Source organism: Andrena cerasifolii, chromosome 4 (assembly GCF_050908995.1).
Source record: "Andrena cerasifolii isolate SP2316 chromosome 4, iyAndCera1_principal, whole genome shotgun sequence".
Lineage (NCBI taxonomy): Eukaryota > Metazoa > Arthropoda > Insecta > Hymenoptera > Andrenidae > Andrena > Andrena cerasifolii.
Window position 1 is genome coordinate 148,553 of NC_135121.1, and position 21,608 is coordinate 170,160.

The 21,608-nt window shown below is 41.1% G+C and overlaps 1 protein-coding gene across 5 annotated transcripts in view; it reads right to left on the reverse strand.

Annotated features, from left to right (window-relative positions):
• Grip91 (gamma-tubulin complex component 3) overlaps window positions 1-21,608 on the reverse strand; it is a 192,008-nt gene that overhangs the window by 57,206 nt on the left and 113,194 nt on the right. For 4 of the 5 annotated variants that reach the window (XM_076810377.1, XM_076810376.1, XM_076810375.1 and 1 more), the window contains one exon: window positions 18,971-19,192. The exons of the other annotated variant lie outside the window; for it this stretch is intronic. In XM_076810377.1, coding sequence (XP_076666492.1) covers window positions 18,971-19,192 — 222 coding nt within the window. The remainder of the gene's footprint in view (window positions 1-18,970; window positions 19,193-21,608) is intronic. 5 annotated transcript variants of the gene reach the window in all.

Here is a 21,608-nt window from a genome sequence, read left to right on the forward strand (position 1 = left end):
CAAGTTCATCATGGCGTCACAAGTATTGACTTGTTTTCGAATCTCAGTTTCGAACAGATTCAAAGTATTCAATACTGCAAAGATTCAAATCACTTCGAATCTTATTCGAAATAAGAATTTCTTGAAAGTCTTAATAGGTCTTGCAAGTCCGGATATGTCTTGAATAGGAGTGTGTGGATGGTCCCGAGGCTCGGGAACTCGAGTTTCGGGACACATTGGAGAAATTCGGGCGCGGTCGAGTGAGACCTCTGTTGAAACTTATGTTTAGGATTCGAAGCGATTCGATTTGCTTGGCGACCATGACTAATCAGATTAGAAGGGATTCGAAACATTGTGATTTAGATTTGAAGCTATTCGATCGGTCTTGAGCCCATCACGAGTCACAATCTTATCTTTCACATTTTTAACGCATCAGCTGAAATTTCTGCATTTTACAAAATGTTTCGTTCAAGTTGTCTATACGGCTATTACAGATTATGGCGAGTTTTCACGTGAACATTCTCTTGCGACGTCCCTAAAAGGCGCCCTCTAAATATGACCCTGTGGTCGCCCTTACCCAACTCAATTTCTTTCCACATTCATACGCACGTACGTGCGCGCACACACAGAGGGTGTGTATAAAAATGTGGGACATTTTTTCAGGATCGATTCTATTCACCATAAAAATAATAAAAGTTGGTATACGCTTACGAGCGATAATGCTTAGTTTTGCAGTTATAAACATTTTTCTATTCCGTAAAATACCGGCGCGAAACGTCTAGTAAAGGGCAACCGGCAGACTGTTCGTCAGTTGCCCTAACATACTATTTTTTCAGACATTTATTTTCCTTCGCGCCTTTAAAAAAATAGAAGCGAAATGACAATCAATATATCGATGTGGCGCCCCAACCAATACTAAGGTCGTGTTTAGATATATTGAAATCAGTCACCACCATCTGACGATCGTAGATTTGTGAGTTGCAGTTGCGTGGCCCCCGAAGGGGGGGGGGGGGGGGGTAACGGGAACGCTGCTCGGCTCCGCCTGATCGTAGCCGTATGGTTGTTATTTATTCTTATCGTAATAGTTGTATGCGTTACGAAGCTAAGCGTAGACCAATACGAGATGAAGCTATCGAGAAAGAATCAATGTTCTGACTAAAAAAACTTCTGAATTTTTCCAGACCTAACACACACCTATTCTGATGTATGTATTTCTACGCTAAGAACTCGGTTTGGTCTACACGTCAGGAGTTTGGCGCTATCCTCATCACTTCTGGCTCACTCTTGTACTGCGAAGGCGAGAGCGAGATAGAACGAGAGAAAGTAAAAAAACGTTGAGAAAAGGAGCACCGAGGCAGGCAAGCGGTATGTTTGGAGAATACCCCTCACGAAACTCACCGGCCAATACAGGGTGTCCCAAAAATGTCGGAGTTCCTTGAAAGGGATGACACAGGAAATGATTTGAAACAACTTTTTCCTTAGCGAAAACATTGTCCGAAGCTTCGTTAACGAGATATTAACAAAAACCCCCGACCAATCAGACCGCGCGCCTTCCGCCCGAGCTCTCGTTGTAGCGTTGGCTACGCGGTAGGCGGCTACGCTTGTACTACGAAGGTAAGAACAAGCAAGTCGACATGCATCGAAGGAAACCGTATTACACAGTTTTTTTTTAAAGCAGAATCTTAAATAATAATTGATAGAAGTGAGAGAACAAGAAATACATGAATTTCATTTTCAAATAAGGCATAAACGAAAAGGTAATGTAACAGAAAATGTACGACAAGTGATCGTAATTCGTTATTGAGGTAAAAATCCGTAGATTAATTACGGCCAACATAACTAAATTTAAAAAATAATATTAGGGGTATGAATAAAGTCTTTCCGATTGGATTTACATAATCAGTATAAAGCAATCGAATTTCTATCGCAGTGATACTCGTAAGCTACCAGAAAAATGGCAAAAGGTAATTAACAATAATGGAAATTATTTCGATGGTTGAGTTGTTTTCATACTTTTTAAATCAAACTGTTATTGAACCCTAAAATAGAACAGAATTTATTTCTACACCTAATAATCACTAATAAATTAAATAACACTCACCCCTACGGGAATTCCTTTCCTTCCGTTCCTTCCCTTTTGGAAACCTGTGTCACTAAATAGGGCACTGTGCCGATCCTGGTCATCGGTGGACGAAAAGATTTATGGCAGGGTTGCGCCCAGTGCTCAGCTGATCGCAGGTATACGACACCACCCGAAGGTAAGGATCGCAACGTCAAGTGCGACCAGGTTAATGTACCGAATATTCACTTCACTGCACGGCCATTAACACTGATCACTTAATTTACTTTTCATGGAACGTGTTGTTCCTACGTTATAAAATTGGTGGGCCCGAAAGGGGCCAATTACTGTTAGTTGAGCGGGTGCTTGATGTGACCACCCTCAGCGTCTATGCACGCCTTGCGGCATTATTGACTCCGTTGAGAATAATCTTGACACCAAACGCCGAATCGTACCCTCGCTTGGGGTTTGGATGTGCGGGTATCCCCGTGCAAACGCTCGCACAGTAGCACTTGCGTATCCGTTGTTCCGGGCGTACACCCAGAACATCGCGTAATATTCTTGAGCGGTTAACATTTCTGGGACGAGATTGCTAGCTGACTGACAGGATTTATTCCAAGCAACTTCCTCTACCCCCAAGTAGTTACCCTCGTTCCATTATGAGTTAACTCCTACCAGGAAAAGAGGCATAAGGTAAAAAGACGCCAGCACATTTTCGAAACATACGTGCTTTGCAGAAGTGCAACGAACGACCCATCCTACACTTTCATAGAAGTCCGCGCTTCGTCCTTTTACTGCCAATGTACCCGTTGCTTCGAGATAAACAGCAGACACCACGTGTTTCGGTTCGAAAGGGCCCGAAAAGAAGAGAAACAGAAAGTCTTCGAGTTGCTATAAAGAAGAAAAGGCATACCATTCCTCCATAAATTACCCAAAACAAATCGTTCTCTACCGCCGACTCGCAGGACAATACGGTAATAAACCGCGACCCTGGCGAAATGCTTTGACCGACCAGCCTGAATATTTTTTGAGAACTAGCAATTAAAAAGTAATATCCAACATCAATACCCCTCGCGGAGAGATACAGGAAGAATGGGGGTAACTCGTTTACTGCGCGTAGTCCTGCCTGTTTCGTGTTTCCTTCAAATTAAAGACAGATTCCTTATCTCTCGAGTATATGCACGCGCTAGAATTACAAAACAAAAGCACGCGTCGTCGTATTCCGTGCGAGAGAAGGTGGGCTTCGGGGAGGAGATATTGCTGTGAAGGTGGGCCTCTTCAAGACAGTGGCCGCTTCAGAGGGATGCAGGGCAGATTGGTTAGATTAGGACCAATCGGACGCGTGCTTTTCTTTTGAAATTCGAGCGCGTGCTTATACTCGAGAGATAAGGGATCTGCCTTTAATTTGAAGGATACACGAAGCAGGTGGGACTACGCGCAGTCAGAGAGTTACCCCCTTTCTTCCTGTGTCTCTCCGCGAGACGTATTTAAAATTAATCAGGCTGATGAGCCAAAGCATTTCGCCAGGGTTGCGGTTTATGACCGTATAGTCCTACGAGTCGGCGGTAGAGAACGATTTGTTTTGGGTAATTTATGGCTTAGCTGGTTCCGCCTCGTAGCAGACGTGAACTCAGGGTATCTGAAAACGGAAACAGGAATGGTATGCCTTTTCTTCTTTATAGCAACTCGAAGACTTTCTGTTTCTCTTCTTTTCGGGCCCTTTCGAACCGAAACACGTGGTGTCTGCTGTTTATCTCGAAGCAACGGGTACATTGGCAGTAAAAGGACGGAGCGCGGACTTCTATGAAAGTGTAGGATGGGTCGTTCGTTGCACTTCTGCAAAGCACGTATGTTTCGAAAATGTGCTGGCGTCTTTTTACCTGATGCCTCTTTTCCTGGTAGGAGTTAACTCATAATGGAACGAGGGTAACTACTTGGGGGTAGAGGAAGTTGCTTGGAATAAATCCTGTCAGTCAGCTAGCAATCTCGTCCCAGAAATGTTAACCGCTCAAGAATATTACGCGATGTTCTGGGTGTACGCCCGGAACAACGGATACGTAAGTGCTACTGTGCGAGCGTTTGCACGGGAATACCCGCACATCCAAACCCCAAGCGAGGTTACGACTCGGCGTTTGGCGTCAAGATTATGCTCAACAGTGTCAATGATGCCGCAAGGTAGTGATATGGGTAGACCCAGAGCCGCGCGGAAATTCAACTAACAACAATTTTTATAACGTATGAACAACACGTTCCATGAAAAATAAATTAAGTGTTCAGTGCTAGTGGCCGTGCAGTGAAGTGAATATTCGGTACATTAACCCGGACGCACTTGACGTTGCGATCCTTACCTTCGGGTGGTGTCGTATACCTGCGATCCGCTGAGCACTGGGCGCTACTCTACCATAAATCTTTTCGTCCACCGATGAGCAGGATCGGTACAGTAACCTACTTAGTGACACAGGTTTCCGAAAAGGAAGGAAAGGAAGGAAAGAAAGGAAAGAAATGCCCGGGAGGGTGAGTTTTATTTAACTTATTGGTGATTATTAGTTGTAGAAATAAATTTTGTTCGATTTTAGGGTACAATAACAGTTTGATTTAAAAAATATTGAACAACTCAATCATCGAAATAATTTCCATTATTGTTAATTACCTTTTGCCATTTTTCTGGCAGCTTACGAATATCACTGCGATATAAATTCGGTAGCTTTATACTGATTATGTAAATCCAGTCGGAAAGAATTTATTCATACACCTAATAGTATTTTTTTAAATTTAGTTATGTTGGCCGTTATTAAACTACGAATTTTTAACTCAATAACGAATTACGATCACTTGTCGTACATTTTCTGTTACATTCCCTTTTCGTTTATGCCTTACTTGAGAATGAAATGTACGTATTTCATGTCCTCTGACTTCAAACAATTATTATTTAAGATTCTGCTAAAAAAAAAATGTGTAACGCGGTTTCCTTCGATGCATGCCGACTTGCTTGTACGTACGTTCGTAGTACAAGCGCAGCCGCCTACCGCGTAGCCAACGCTACCACGGGAGCTCGGGCCGAAGGCGGGCGGTCTGATTGGTCGGGGTTTTTTGTTAATATCTCGTTAACGAAGCTTCGGACAATAGTTTCGCTAAGGAAAAAGTTGTTTCAAATTACCCCCTAATTCACCCCTTTCAAGGAACTCCGACATTTTTGGGACACCCTGTATATCTGAACACGACCTTAATACCGTCGATTGTGAAACACATTTCAATATATTATGCCGATATTTTTTTATTAATATCCCCGAAACTAAGGCCGACCGCCAAAAAGTTTAAACGGAAATGTTATTCAGAATGATGACCTTGACAACAATATGTCAGGGTGATGTCACGGAAGGAATACTGCACTGATTCTATAGCTAATTAAATATATTTATCAATATCAACTTAGCCCCTATACTAACTTAGAATTCGGTTCAGACTTATACTTAAGAATACGCTCTAGAATTTCAGTCTGTTCCACAAGAGCGTGTTCCTCGTGTCTCCGAAAGGAATCATTGGATTTAAAAAAAGTCTATATTGCCAAAAAGTACGTTTTATGAACTAATACACAATTACCTATTAGGGTAAAGGTACAAGTTTTTGACCATGTATCAGTAGTTGACAACTTTTCAGAAAAACGTGAAAAATAAGAGTTTTAGAAGTGGCGAACTGTGAGTATTAGGAGCCGCGGCGCGCTGTTGCAAAGAGATAGTTGCACTTCTAAAAATCTTATTTTTCACGTTCTTCTGAAAAGTTGTCAACTACTGATACATGGTCAACTACTGGTACCTTTGCCCTATATGGTCCCGTCTCCGTTGTTGTCATTAATCGCTTAACACCATTTAGGCATGCTCTCAACTAACTTTTTTGCATACTCCGAAGATAAAGACCAAATTTCTCGAATTTCTCGAGGTAACTGCTTGACCGTGAATATACGTTTTCCTTGAAGCTTGCGCTTTATGAAACCACAAACGTTTTCGATTGGATTCGCTTTAGACGAGTGTGTACAGGCTAGTGCAAACGTTACTATGCTCTTCTCTTCTTTCCACGTCGTGTAAAAGCGGCAAAAAATACGGAGCTCTCATTTTAAAAATCGCTTGTTTTCTACGGAATCATAAACTAAAATGCCACACGTGTTAATCAGCGTAGTAGAAGACACTTTTCTCCTCCGAATTCTCAACGACCCACTCCTTCTTAAAGTACAGTGCCGTGGCTACGAGGAACACGCTCTTGTGGGACAGACTGTAACTTAACCTAAACGCGTTCGGAGGCTCGGTTTTCACGGCTAGAATAACGAAGCGAAAACGGTACGCTCGTGTTTGCGAATCGGTGACTCTCCTTCTGGACGTTCCGATATTTGTTTTGATCGATACTCCAGAAGGATCTGTTCGAGAACGTTCGAGACTGTTTACCTGTTTGGTTCTAGGTTCATATACGCTACATACTAGGGTGGCTCTTATTTCCGATTTTTGAATTCTCTTTGCGGCACCCCCCAGAATAGTTCCAAATAATAATAAAAAAATCAGTGTTGTGGGGTGCGAGAACGCACGTAGGCATAATCAGGTCATGGTTCGAGAGAGTTCGAGAAGGAACCTCCTTTCCGTCTGACGGACCGCTTCCTCGGTGACGAAAGTCAGGCGTTAGCGACGAGAGGCCATGTGGTCATTCTACGCTCACCCCGCCGCGCGACTGAACACCACGTGCGATGACGTACTTTCGCGCCTAATTAAGAGTTCAGTTTCTGTGTTGTGGTTGTGAATGAACTCATTGTTACGTTTATTGTTCATCATCATGTTGAGTGTAAATCATTTACCCACGACCCAATCACTTCAGTATAAAGATTGAGCCGCATCGGATAAGAGGAAAAGGTGCCCCTGGGCCCTTGGACATTTAAATACTTATTTAACAGCTTACAAAGTCGCTTTTATATAATTATCCTCCAAGTTAATGGTTACATAAAAAAAACATGTCAAACAAAAGTTGTAGATCCAGACAAGGAGCATCTCTTATGTTCTATTACTTTTTCTTGTGCGCAAATGGTTATCGAAAAAAATCTAAAAGTCGACCTAGGTTTGGAGGACAGAATCCTGACTTGATAGCGGAAGCTATATTCAGAAGATATTTCTGATCCTTACTAAGTTGTTTGAGAACTTTCTTATCAATACATGAAATGCCGCAATCAATACTCTCAAATTTAACGTCAGGTAAGTTTTTGCCGCTCAAAAAACACTCCTCAATAGACCACAAAACGATTTTAGATGTGTAGTTTTGACCATCTAAATCCTTAAATAAATGTCTGAATGGAAGGTCATTGAAGTGCAACATACAAATACTCCATTGGAGAGGTCTTTTAACTCCTTGCCATACCATTTAAATTCCGACGGCCGGTGCAAAATCAACACCAGAGGTGGGTTACGCGTCGAGCCATTTCACGGTTCGGCTCAGTGTCCGAAGTTGTCAATCGCACACATCTCAGCCCCGTTACGCATTTGCAACAGAATAGCCGGACACTTGGCTAACGGGGCTTATGATGTGTAAATACATGTGTATGCGGCCAGGAATAACTGAGATGAAAAGACATCGGCAAAAAGTTGAGTCGTATTATCTACTAACCACGAGCCTGACCCCTGGTGTTTACGTTTCGCCCGATCGACGTGCCATGGGTCTCATCCGTGCTTTCCATCTTTGGCCCGATCGAGATACCACGGGTCGCACCCGATGTTGTAGACCAGGGTTGACTAACTGGTGACTCGCGAGCCACCGGGGACTCCTCCGCCTTACTGCTACGCTGAACGGCCCCCCTCCATACCTACCAGACTCTGACGATCGCAGTGGATTCCTCCTTCTTTCCTTCTCTTTTCGACTACGATTGTCAGAATCTGGTAGGTATGGAGGGGGCCGTTCAGCGTGGCAGCAAGGCGGAGGTGCACCCGGTGGCCCATGATCCACCAGTTAGTCAACCCTGTTGTAGGCCATGAGGTTAAGAATTATTTCGATAATAAGAATTTTATAATTCTTCCATCCAGTATCAATACAAAAAAAAATTATTTAAATCGGACTACTTTTAATGAAACGGGCTTTCAAACAGAATTACTAATTCCGCATTTGTCATCGGATCTGCACGAAAGTGACACCTTGCGCTTTTCTGATGAAAATGATACCAAACCTGACAAAATTTGAACTATAATTAACGATATCACGCATTAAATTAATTTGCAGGATTGAAAGCCCATTACGTTAAAAGTAGTCCGATTTAAATATATTGTTGCGAGCACGGGGTATAGGCCCGTGCATAGCCTGCAGGTGCTCGCAGCTGAAGATAGAAGAAGGTCGGCCTCCTTCAAGAGGACGATCGAGAGGCCGACGAGAAAAGGTCTTGTACCGAACGCCATTGCGTTCGGACGTACGGGTCGCACCTTTGTAAACTATTGGTCTGTGTAACAATATAGTTCAGTCGTGTGTGCGTCCGTGTCTATTATTCTACTCCTTTGCGTTGGGGTGGCCTGCGGTGAAAACGCCCCGGCGCAACAATATTTTTTGTCAATTTAATCTGGAGAATGCAAGGATTCCATTGGTGTCACTTTCATATTGATACGATGAAAATAAAGAAATTCCGTTTCTGTATAATCGATGACACATCGCCGAGCAACTCCGCGCTTCAGTTTAGACGGCTGAACGATACAATGTCGTTCGGCTCAAAAAGCCGGTGGCTTCGATCAAAGGCGCTAGAGGCTCGCCCAGACTTATTTAACCTCTGAATAACTTTCAGATATAAATACAAATGAAAGTGAGAACATTATTCGAAGCTTCGGATGAATTCCAGTCGAATGAAAACATTATCTGTGGCCGTCGGATGAATTCTCGTCGAATAAAAAAAATATTTATGGCGCTTCGAACAAAAACTAACTCTGGGCTATTTTTACAGTCCGCTACACAATACACCCTCGAATTTGTCGTGTTTCTCAAAACCAATGATGTGTACAAAGATTTTTAATATAGGTTCATATAAAGTATCCCTTTCTTAATAATATGCGAAAGAACGGCAACTATTTAACCCTTAGAGGGCCGAGATTTTTCATTGAAATTGTAAATTTTATTTACTTAAAATTTATGGATATACAGGGTGCCCCACCTAAGACTGGACAGCGCAATATCTCCTACAGTATTGGAGATAAAAAAAAACATATAATTGAATGATTCGAGAGGGCCAATTTATTAGCCGAGACGAATTTTTTTATTATTATTATTATTTTAAAAGATACGATGGTCAAGTTCGGTTTTTCAAATGGAACTATTTTTTTTTTTGAAGACCTGAGTTGATAGTGCGTTCCAAGACAAATTGAATAAGCTTTAATGTATACACTTTATTTCCACTGGTTTTTAAGATATTGCGCTTACAAAATTACTGATTTTCACTGGAAGAAAACCCTCTGGAATAGCAAGGACCGGGGTCGGTCTTACTGGTGCCACGGGTGGTATTGCCTGTTGAAACTGATACTTACCTGCCAAAGGTCTACGACAGGGTTCGCAGGCCCAAAAGCTGGGAAATTCTTTTCCGTCAGAAATGCTACTTAGGTAGGTACATCTGCGGTATCGAGAAGCGCACCGTTATTTTTATTTCGCACTTGCATCTACGCTCGGATGGCCGGTTCATTTGGGAGAGATGTAAGTTGGATTAGTTAGGTTAGGAGGAGTGAAAGTTAATAGACTAAATTTCAACCATAGGGAGCAGATTGTATCAGAACCAATCGGATTTGCATCCCTCACAAACGGCTGCTCTCTTGGAGAGACCCTCTTCACAGCAATACTAATAGGCACTCGAACCCCTTCGCGGGTCGAAAGCCATAAAAATCGGGTGAGGCACTGCGAAGTGCAGCCCTTGCCACGGGGTACCAAGCTGCATCTCCTTGACGAGCGTCGGACAACTCGTATATAAACACGAGCTTCGATATCAAAACAAAAGCATGCGTTGACGTATTCCGTGCGAGAGGTGGGCATTCGGGAGGAGGTATTGCTGTGAAGCGGGCCTCTTCAAGAGAGCAGCCGTTTGTGAGGGATGCAAATCTGAGTGGTTCTGATACAATCTGCTCCCTATGGTTGAAATTGAGTCTAGCAACTTTCACTCCTCCTAACCTAACTAATCCAACTTACATCCCTCCCAAAAGAACCGGCCATCCGAGCGTAGATGCAAGTGCGAAATAAAAGTAACGGTGCGCTTCTCGATACCGCAGATGTACCTACCTAAGTAGCATTTCTGACGGAAAAGAATTGTCCAGCTTTTGGGCCTGCGAACCCTGTCGTAGACCTTTGGCAGGTAAGTATCAGTTTCAACAGGCAATGCCATCCGTGGCGCCAGTAAGACCGACCCCGGTCCTTGCTATTCCAGAGGGTTTTCTTCCAGTGAAAATCAGTAATTTTGCAAGCGCAATATCTTGAAAACCGGTGGAAATAAAGTTTATACATTCAAGCTTATTGAATTTGTCTTGGAACGCACTATCAATTCAGGTCCCCTTTGAAAAACTGAACTTGACCATCGTATCTTTTAAAATAATAATAAAAAAAATCGTCTCGGCTAATAAATTGGCCCTCTCGAACCATTCGATTACACATTTTTTTTAAATTTTTATCTCCAATTTTTTAGGAGATATCCCGCAGTCCAGTCTTAGGTGGGACACCCTGTACATGTTACCGCCGCACGACCTGCGTTTCCGAGATATTTGCGAAAAACTTCTGTTGATTTATTCCGACGCAAAGCATTCCACTTTCCAACTTGTTCCGGGTATTAGTATTTGTTGGGGCTAGATTAGTGCGGGGGGCGCGTAAAGCATGATAGCGAGCTGATGTGAGTTTAGAGATTTGAACCAGAAACTTGCGGATGCCCGTCAACACCCCGACTCATATCGGTTCACTATCATGCTTTACGCGTCCCCCGCACTAATCTAGCCCTAAACAATACTAATCACCCGGGACAAGTTGGAAAATGGAATGCATTGCGCCGGAATAAATCAAAATAAGTATTTCCGGAATATTTCGGAAACGAAGGTCGAGCGGCGGTAACATGTATAGGAAAAAGTTGTTCAGAATCGTGCCCCCGACAACATATCCAAAAATCATTGAAATCGGTGAAGATGGAAAACTTCTAAATAATTACCAATTTTTTTTTTGACAATTTATTTTGCAATTGTTCTAAACAAATGCAATCTTTTAATAGCAGAGCACTATTAAAAATTTTGAAAAAATGAGAACGTAGTCTTATTTGTCCTTTAGACGGACAACTTTTCAGAAATTACGGACACTTCAAAATTGGCCACATGAAAATTAATTGAATGGAACGTTGCGTCGCAACACACCAGCTAGGCAGAACGAGTTGTGCGGTACTAGCAGCGGCCAGGCGGCTATACCTGCCCTTATTATGCAAGGTTGTCGCAAATAATAAGTATTTGAAAGAAAATGAAAGGAGAAAACTTTTACTGCATTTTATATACAACATAATATGTAATGTCAATTTTTTGTGTACGTAATATTTTCCGCGAAACCAAGGTGACCTTGTGTTTTGACGTAGAACTACGCCTTTTCCCGCATCATATACGCAACGGCTAAGAGGGGCAAATGTGAGAATTGGATATCAGGAAAAGTACAACCCCGTTTCGCCGTTACTGCTCGCAAACGGAAAGAAACAGAGAGATCATTTTTATAGCGTTAGATAGAATAAGGAACACTGCATCAAAAACTATATGAACCGTTATTATCAGTTAAATCTGAACGAGTTGAAAGTGTCGCAAAAATAAACGCGATTTGATTTGATTTCTGCTCGACGCAGGCGGGCAGAATTTAGTCTATATATTTCTCGTTCGACCGCGCGATGCCGTTTCATCTTCGCCGGATTGTAGAGTAGCAAATGGGACATGGATTATAGGAATTCAGTGAAAGTGAAAGAGATGACATATAAATAAAAAAATATCCACGACTCTTTCCTTCGCTGTATAAGTTCTGTAGTGAACACATTTCTCTTAGATTGTGCGATGCTGTTTCATCTCCGCCGAGTCGTTCACGCGAAGATTCGCAACTTATGCGAAAAATTAAATTCTTTATTCTTTACCGAATCGATATGACAGTGACACCAATGAATTCCTTATGTTTTCCCGAAGAAAATCATACCAAATGTCATGTAAATCGGACTATTTTCGTGTAATTTTCTTAATTATGGTTTGAATTATGTCGTTTTTGGGGCCAATATTATCGGGAAAACAAGGAATCGATTGACGCCACATTTGCAAAGATCTAATTAGAAATTGAGAACTTCAGATTCGTCACTGCTTAGTGCGTAACATTGTATGGTCCCGTTGGTTTCGGGCGTCGAAGACCACGAAACTCCGCGACACGCGTGATTGCTGGCAGCATCACCTTTGACAAGTCTAGATAGTTATTTACACCGGATGCTCGAGGAGAGACGCAGAATCCCAATGCCGTGTCATGTTGACCCATAATAAAAGTTCAGATATATTTGTACATTTTGAAGGGAATTTTTGTAATGAGTATTTCTATCATCATTTTTTGGCATTAGGTTATTATTCAATAAAATGTTGCGTCAGGCGTGCTGGGGGCCGTATCAAACTGACCCGGCATTCGGTGTGCGAGGGTTAAACATAACACGTAACACACGTCCGATATCGTAGCAATCTCGCTACAAACTGAGGTAGTACGTAAGTTTACTGTTAACCCAACCCGCTCAAACGTAATATGTACTACAGAGACAGGCGAGTTAAGATCAGCGAAGAAGCCGAAGCTTCTGGGAGTCGAAAAAGACCAGTAAAGACACCACCGGAGAGAAAACGAGAGCTGCGTGTACGGGAGAAGGCGACACGGAATCGCAAAAAATTCACTCACAAGCAGAGTTGCCGGGAAATAGTTCACCAGAGTGTCTCCGAGTGGAGGAGGAACCAACTTTGGCGTCGATTGGTTTGAAACTAACATCTATCTTGGTGTCAATTGGTTTGACGTCACGGCGTCTTCAGTATTTCCTGGCAACGCTGCTCACAAGAGAAGTTCAGTTACCCAAACATTCAGATTATTTTTCAACTGTGCAAATTTGTAGAGAACGTTTTTTTTTGTCCGAGCTCATTTTCGGGTTTTCAGGATGAAAACACCCCCTAAAAGTTAATGTGTTCCTATTTTTCAGTATATCTTGAAAACTATAGTAGATTCCCTTGTCAGATGGTGTCAGAGCCACAACCGTAGTTCTACGTGAAATATGTAGCATAATATATTTATTCTTGAAACTTTTTTTAAATGGAATGTTATATATTTTTTCACACGATATGAAAGGGACGGACTAGACAATTTCAACCATGTGGAAACTATGACCTTCAAGGCCACACAAGGTTCGGAGTGAAAGAAATAGATTAACTATCCATCTAATAAATTGAATCTAGTTCTCTGAAGTGTCAGTATTTCTGAAAAATTGTCTGTACAGAGGCCAAATAGGACTATATCCACATTTCTTTTCAAATTTTAAAATTGCAAAATCAATGGTCAATAAATTTTTTTTAAAGTGAAATCATTTTTATTAGGTAGGGTAGGGTGGGGCTAAAAGTCCGGCGGGTAAAAAGTTCCGAATTCAAAATCTCTATTCCTAAACAATGTATTGATTTTGGCAGTATATTACGTAAAAGGCGATAAGAAATGGAGGTGATCACAGAGTCGCCAGTCGCTCCTGGACGTTCGTGCGAATTACACAAGGCCTTCGTTATTTTATGTACCGAAAACTAAAAGAAATACGTCGTTTTTATTGTTTTATACGAAGTAAACCACAGTTAAAAAGCGTATGAGCCAAGTACGTTAAGATTGTATGCTCCTTTAGTAATGTGTGCATGATATTGTTTATTGCTTTATACGATAATATTTCTACCGTACGTATCGCAGAAACTATAGAGGTACTGGGGCAAATAGTCCCTCAGACTGAAAATGTATATTTTATTACTTGTTTTCATAATAAGATGGCCAAAGTATAAAGAAATGATGCCAAAGTCTTTAAATAAGGTGAATGTCCCAATTTCTGCTCATGTCCCCATTTCTGCTCATTTAGTATTTTTCTTATTATTATAAGCGTTACGTTTTTACTATAGTTACAACACAATAATTCTAAATTATTTGAACACTTACGCGAGTGTTGCACGAGCTTGGGGCTAATCAAAGTGCAGCATAAGCAAAGAAAAAATTTAAAATGAGAGACTCATGATTTTTCGACTGTGTTTTGGCTGGTTGTGGTAAAGAACAGGGTCACTATTGGTATTTGATAATTGGGCAGAAAATAATTTTTGCAGTAAAAGTTCTTATTTAATAACAAAAGCAGATACCATATTGTGCTCCGGATGTAGTTTTTTTTTACTATTTTTAATTTTTTTAATTAGAAAACAGGTGATTATGTGTAGGGTCAAGTGAATCACCGTCATGTCCGAATTTCTACAGACCAAAATTTTAGTAACACAACCTCCTAATTCAATATATGCTGTAACCTCTATTTCTATTCGAAGGCATTTTATTTTTTGTTTATCATTATTTTATGCTTTATTGTTGTGTTATAAAACATTTCCATAAAAGATGTAACTTATTTTAACCTGAAAAGGCAACATATTATGTGAGCAGAAATTGGTACAAATGGTGAGTAGAAATGCGGACATTTAGAGCATTATATTTAATTACAAATTACTAGTAGTTAAACACCTTGAAATATCTTTCTTAAATAGTTTTCGACTAGTTGATTTATTATTAAAGAATTAATCCATTACTCTGCAAATTTTTATCACAAACAAATTTTTTACACCTTCTCTCTGACGAGTAACCTCTTAAATGAGCAGAAATTGGGACATTCACCTTAGAGTTTGCTTTAGTTGAGCAATTTTTTTTAATTCTTAGTTCAAAGTGAGTCTCTGACTTATATTTTTATTTTTTGTTAAAGAAGTCATGCATTCGTTTCAATATTGTATACCAACAAGAATTGGTTTAATAAATATTTGTTAATTTGAAAAGAGGTTTTTACTTATTTAGTTTAATATTACACGAAAAGACATTAGGGACTTCCTACCCTATGCAATGGACTTTTTGCCCCGTGCGTGGGGCAAGAAGTCCATTTTGCATTGACAAACATTTAGTGATTTAACTCAACAGAAAATAACAGTATCAACAAACGAACTTCGTGAACGCAAAACATAATAATTGTAGTTTATACAAAATAACACCAGATATCTCTAGATTGTTAGTACTACATTTTACATCGGTTTATATGAAAAACGAGACTTTTAGCCCCATCCTACCCTACTCTTATGTCTACATTGTAAGTATCCAAATGCTTTTTTTATCAGTTTGTTAGTTCAACAGCTATAACTTTTTGAAAAAAGATCCACGAGATGCGTTTAGATATCACTAAAAACTACAACATATCCAAGTTTCAGTAAAATCCGAAATGTCACTCCAAAAAATGTCCGATTTCGCGAGGCAATGACCGTAAAACAATGTCTAGGACCAGGCTTGGGAATTAACTGCTCGTTTCGGCCGATTTTCGGAAGCAACGTATTCTTTCTGCCGCCGCGCATCTTGGCCCTCGCGACGATCGTAACGCTCGGGCCACCTCAGGCGCATTCTATATAAACCGCGCGTGGCGCATTGATAAAAACGAAATGCATCGATAATAGTATCGTCTTGGACGATGTGGAAACCTATTGATACGAGTGTCGCTCTAATGCGCCACGCGCTTCTGAAAATCGCCCGAAAAAAGCAACTAATTCCCAAGTCTGTCTTGGACTATCGAAATAAAAATGAAAGCAAAAATTCATTAATCTTGCAATTTGGTCCACTACTGGCATGGCTCTTCTCGTATTTAACCGGGCGTGTCCAGCGGGTTAGAATCGGGGACGTTCTGTCTCGTAAGATTTCCGTCACGTCAGGAGTTCCCCAGGGATCCCATCTCGGACCTTTACTATTTGCGCTTTTCATAAACGATATTCTCCAGATTATCTCATGTAGTGAGTTACTGCTGTTCGCGGACGATCTCAAAATCTACAAATGCATCTCATGCCCTTCCGACTCCTTAACCCTTCGGTGGGCGCGCCCGCGGCAGTTAGCCGCAAATTTTACATTTCGTATTGTACCATATGTAGTCTTCAAACTGGATCCACATCCAGTTAAGGATTCTTGCAGCGGACATTTTTGCATCATGCTACGTACTTGTCAGGTTCAAATTCAGTTTGGAAGTGTCTCTAATTGAATGAAAACGAAAGTATACCGCATATCCTGCCGGCAAGCGCCCGTGTACTCACAAAGAGTTTCCCAGGTGTCCGCCTCCGTTTGCTTTGATTTTTGGATATGTTTTATACGACCGAAAACTAAGATATGCGTGTTTTTTTTTATAGCGGCCCGTTTTCATATTTAGGGGTGCAACCACCCCTCAATGATGTTTTCAGATGTTGGTCTCTGTTTGTTTTTCATTACTTGGATTTTTGTTATGTTTGTGGCAGTCATAAAAATAACAGAACAAAAACAATGTGTCAAAAATGTTGTAGAAATGTACGCAAGAAGCCCAGTCACATAATTACAAACTGTGTAAAGTGTGAAAGCGAGCAGCAGATGGATGTGGACTAATTTTCTGTTCATTATTTTCATCACCGTTAATATTCTATGTTCTTTGAATAAAATATTATTAAGCAACTAATGTAACTTCGATTTTCTTCTGTGAGACCTAAAATTGTCTAAATTCAGAGGTAAAAGTTCTCGGAACTCCGATTGCGGTGTAAAAGCCGCAACGCGCCCTCTCATGCTAGTCTGAAGAGCGCGCCCACCGAAGGGTTAAGACTCCAATCGGACCTTGATAGACCCTCGGAGTGGTGCTTGTTGAACCAAATGGAGCTAAATGTCAGCAAATGTCACATTTTGAGATTGTCTCGCCGCAGGAATCAGTCACTGTATCCTTATCAAATCGCTGCTATTCAGCTTTCTAGCGTTGATATTGTGCGTGACCTTGGAGTTCTTATCGATTCATCGTTCTCGTTCATACCGCATATTCAGCATGTCGTTGCGATCTCAAACAAAGCCCTAGGGTTTATATCCAGAAGTAGCGATGATTTTGCAAACCCTTCCACGCTGCGATATCTTTATAATACCCTAGTGATGCCTCACCTCGAATACGCTTCGGTGATCTGGACGCCGCGTTGGAACAAATACAGAGTACAACTTGATAGGGTTCAGCATAGGTTCTTGCGCTTACTGGCTTACAAAACTGGCCAGCCTCTTGCTCGTTTCAACCATGACTATGGCCCCATTATGAGCAGAATGGGTATCCGGTCTCTGGAGCACAGGAGGAGAGTCACTGACCTGCCCTTCTTGTACAGGATATTAAACGGATTGGTTGATAACCCTTATGTTCTGACGCTGGTCAACTTCAGCGTGCCTGTACGTGCTACAAGGCATACTCTCCTTTTTAGATCTCCTGGCTACTCCTCCTGGGTCGGAAATACGGATCCCCTACACAGAATATGCGATCTCGCGAACAGGTATCATGGAAACATTGATTTTTTGCCGATTCCCTCTCTAGTTTTAAGCAGAACGTTCAGAAAGCCTTGATTCTTGATGGCATTATTTAGAGTAACCCAGACCTACACTCCAGACCTACGCCTGACCGGCACGCCGAACGCTTTATACTCCTTATAAATATATTTTTACTTGTTTTTGGCTGATTCGAACCCGGTGTTCCTATATTGTCTGTGCAAATTACTGTACTGCACATACTTGTTGTAATGGGCTTGTCCCGTAAAATAATTATTATTATTATTAATTTGCTTAAAAACAAATTCACAGCGGGCAAAAAACTGTAGAAATTGCAAATTCTTAAAATCATGGGAAAATTTAGAGTATTTCTTTAAACACGTTTAAACATATGTGCAAAACATCAGATTTGTAAACCTAATAGATTCTGTATAATAAGTTCTCAAAAACGAGAGAGCACACTATCTGTCTAGCCGGTATCAGGCTACCGTCCGTCGAAACCTTCTTCAATGAACTTTACATTATGACGTTAGACTGTCGACGGACAGAACAATATGAGTGTCATCATGTAAACTCCATTGCGGATTGTTTGGACGGGCAGTATCTTGCCGACGGCAAGGGCGTCGGATAGTCTTAACACATTGAGCACGGCTGATGTCATAAGACACAAACCGACACTACCTGCACCTATACCTTCAGAAATGGCCGTGCAGAACGTGTTAATCTACTTTTAAACGGCCAAGAATCCAACTATTCTCGGTTGCTACTTCGTTGCGCGTCCCCAGCATTATTGGAATTACTGGTGACAACCTACAGTGTACGATGAGAATCTCGGTAACAATCACAACTCGTGATTACCTTGCAACAAAAGAAAGTGACAGAACTTTCCCGTAGACATAATACAACATGCACATTCGATTCTGACCGCGTACTTTCATATGTACTTTGTAAGTGTATATGCACTTCGATTACAAGCCTACTTCACACGATTGGTCTTTTTTATTTGTGAATATTTCTACAATATTTTGTGAACATGGTTTTGGGCATTGCCACACCATAGGTTTCCGTCTACTGTCGTTTGCTGAGAAGAAAGAACACGGACGATACAAGGGGCACGGGGCTACTTCGCTCGCATTGGCTCCCACCGCGTGTATGCCGTTCGCTTACTTTGTATTCGTCGATGTTACCATGTCGGCCACTAGCGACAATACGTGTGTCCTACCTCTGCGTTAGAAAACGTGGGCCTATGGAAATGTACCAATCGGACCACCAAGCTTCTGCCGGCAACATCTCAGCAAAGAACAGTAGAACACATCTACGTTCACAACAATTACAACACTAATAACAGTTCATAATAATTTTCAACTTTACCTCAAATAAGAAGAAATACTGCATCTGATGAACTAAGTGAACCATACTGCTTATGATTAAATGTATGTGCGTTTGAATTGGTAATACTTCTGGCATTTTACGTAACATCTTTGCCGATGTTATTTGTCGTTTCCAAATGGTAGACAATATAGATTCCATCCTCTTGGCTCTCCACAAAGCAAAAAAAACAGTTTGATATATTTGTCTGCACGGTTCCAGAATCTAAAATTTGAAAAACATTTGAAAATTACAATAAAATTATTTAAAATTCTACGTAACTTTAAAGGTGATAATGAACGCTGGGGGGGCGTCACTCAATTCGTACACTATTTTGGTAAAAATTTGCATATGAGTAGAACTTGCAAAAATATTCAATATATGCAGGTCTGTTCCGCAAAGTGCACTGGCTCGAAACCGGCGGGTATTAATTTTCGAATCGGATAATCTATTCGGCTTATTTTTATTCCCTGCCGCGGCGAGTGAGTGGGATTATGAACGACTGAGAGGGCACGCGACAGCTACAAGCCATAAATATCATACGCTCAGCATCATCTGTCAGAAAAAAGACGCAATAAACCCTTAGGAGGGTTTATTGCGTCTTTTTTCTGACAGATGATGCCTATAACGCGGTACAGTTATAACGCGATTTCCATATAACGCGGAGCAAAAATTGCGACAGTCCTCCTACCTATAACGCGGTACTCTAATAATGCGGTTCGAATTAATATGATTTGTAACTATGTAATTCTGAGTTTCTTATAACGCGGTACGAATTAATGGCGTTATAGGTTGACTGTATTCTCCCTCACTCTGACTCTGACATTTGGGCACTCGATAAGCGTGTAGAATGATATGAAACCTGCTACAATTTTTTAATTCACTGACAGTGACTCATTATTTGAATATGATAACCCATCAAAAACATTTCATGTAAAAAATGTAGCCGAGTCTCGTGACTCCTTTACCCATAAAAAGTTGTGAGATGTCATGTAAAACCGAGTCTAGCGCTCTAATTAACTCTGACACTTTCATTCACAAATCACTCCCAAGTTTACATCTTTAGTTAAAGAACCTTTTTTGCCTTGGCAATTACGCATCACAGGGAAGTTACTACACCTTACAATGTTATGTAAAATTAAGTTCACGCTATAAATACATATATGTTCAGTTCCTGTATAAATATTATTTTATGCAATACTTTATTAATAAACGTAAATACTAAAATGTAAGCAACTTCCGTCACATTCTCGTACTGCGTAATTGTCAAGTCACAAAATGTTCTTTAACTAAAGATGTAGAGTTGGGAGTGATTTGTGAATGAAAGTGTCAGGGTTAATTAGAGCGCTAGACTCGGTTCTACATGACATCTCACAACTTTTTATGGGCAAAGGATTTCACTTCTTTTTGTAAGTGAACAGGCGATTGTATTGGGCGTATATCGAAACCATAAATATTAGCCGCGTTCGCGCCTAGCGTGCAAGGATCACGCGATTTTTGCAGAGTGGGAGGCTCCGCGCTGTGACTACGTTACGGCGTCAGGACCGAAACATGCGTCACGCGCGCAGGGGCTAAACATTCATGTATCGTTTTTCGGTAATAGGACGGCGAGTTTTTTTTTAAATTTCTTAGCGAGCACCTGGGGACTAAGAGGAATGTGCCTAACAAATTTCATGGTTATGGGTTCAGTGGTTCCAGAGATATGGAATTTCTTTCATAAATTGTTACAGAAAAGGATTTTTCCAGATTTTTTAATTTTTCCTTTCTTTGTATCCTAAACACTACCTTTCTGTAAAAGTTCAAGTTTCTAGGGCTGCTGGAAGTACGTCTGATTTTTGATGATCGGTCAGTGTCGAAATAACGAAACTTTGGGTTCAAATATCTTATAAAATAGAAAAGATGGAAACGTGAAATTTGGGGGGTTCAATTCCGTTTGCAAAGTACTAGGTTTCAGTAAAGTTTCAGGTTTCTGGGTAACTCCAGCACAAAGATATGGGGGGGGGGGGGGTTAAAAGTACGCTGAGTTGCTTCCAGGAAAAAGTGCTTACGGCAAGCGCCCGACTCGATTCGACGGGGGCACTGCCGTGCTCCCAGATATGATCAAGAGACACGGTAGTGTCTCGCGCCAAGTACATGTCCAGCGCGAGACGAGCGTGCCTATATTATGCCGAGCAGTTTTTGGAAGAACCCTTCGATTATCGAATCTCAATAATGGTTGATCCAATTAAATTTTGAATGATCTTAAGGGATAGCTTAGGTTTGATTTACATAAGAAAATTGTCTTCGTTTTGTTCCTACGTGCCTTACGAGCTGAGATATTTCTATGTAAAGTGGCAATTTGGCGAATTTTATATTAAGAGATTTTCTCCATCGTCAAGTGTGGGCAGGAGGGGAACATGGAAGGGTGAGGAAATGTCTCTCAGGCACGTCGTTCATTCGATGAAGGTTTCAGGCAATCGCGTAACAAATTGTTGTCACATGACACCCAGACAGAGAGCACATCTGTCAAGGCAAACGTAACCTAGCTAGTGTCAATGAATCATAACCTGCCAAGTGTCAAATGAGGTAAGTTGTCAAATTTTTGGAAATAGGACACTGAATTATTGTCTCATTAACAAGGTAAGTCGCCAAAATTTTTTTA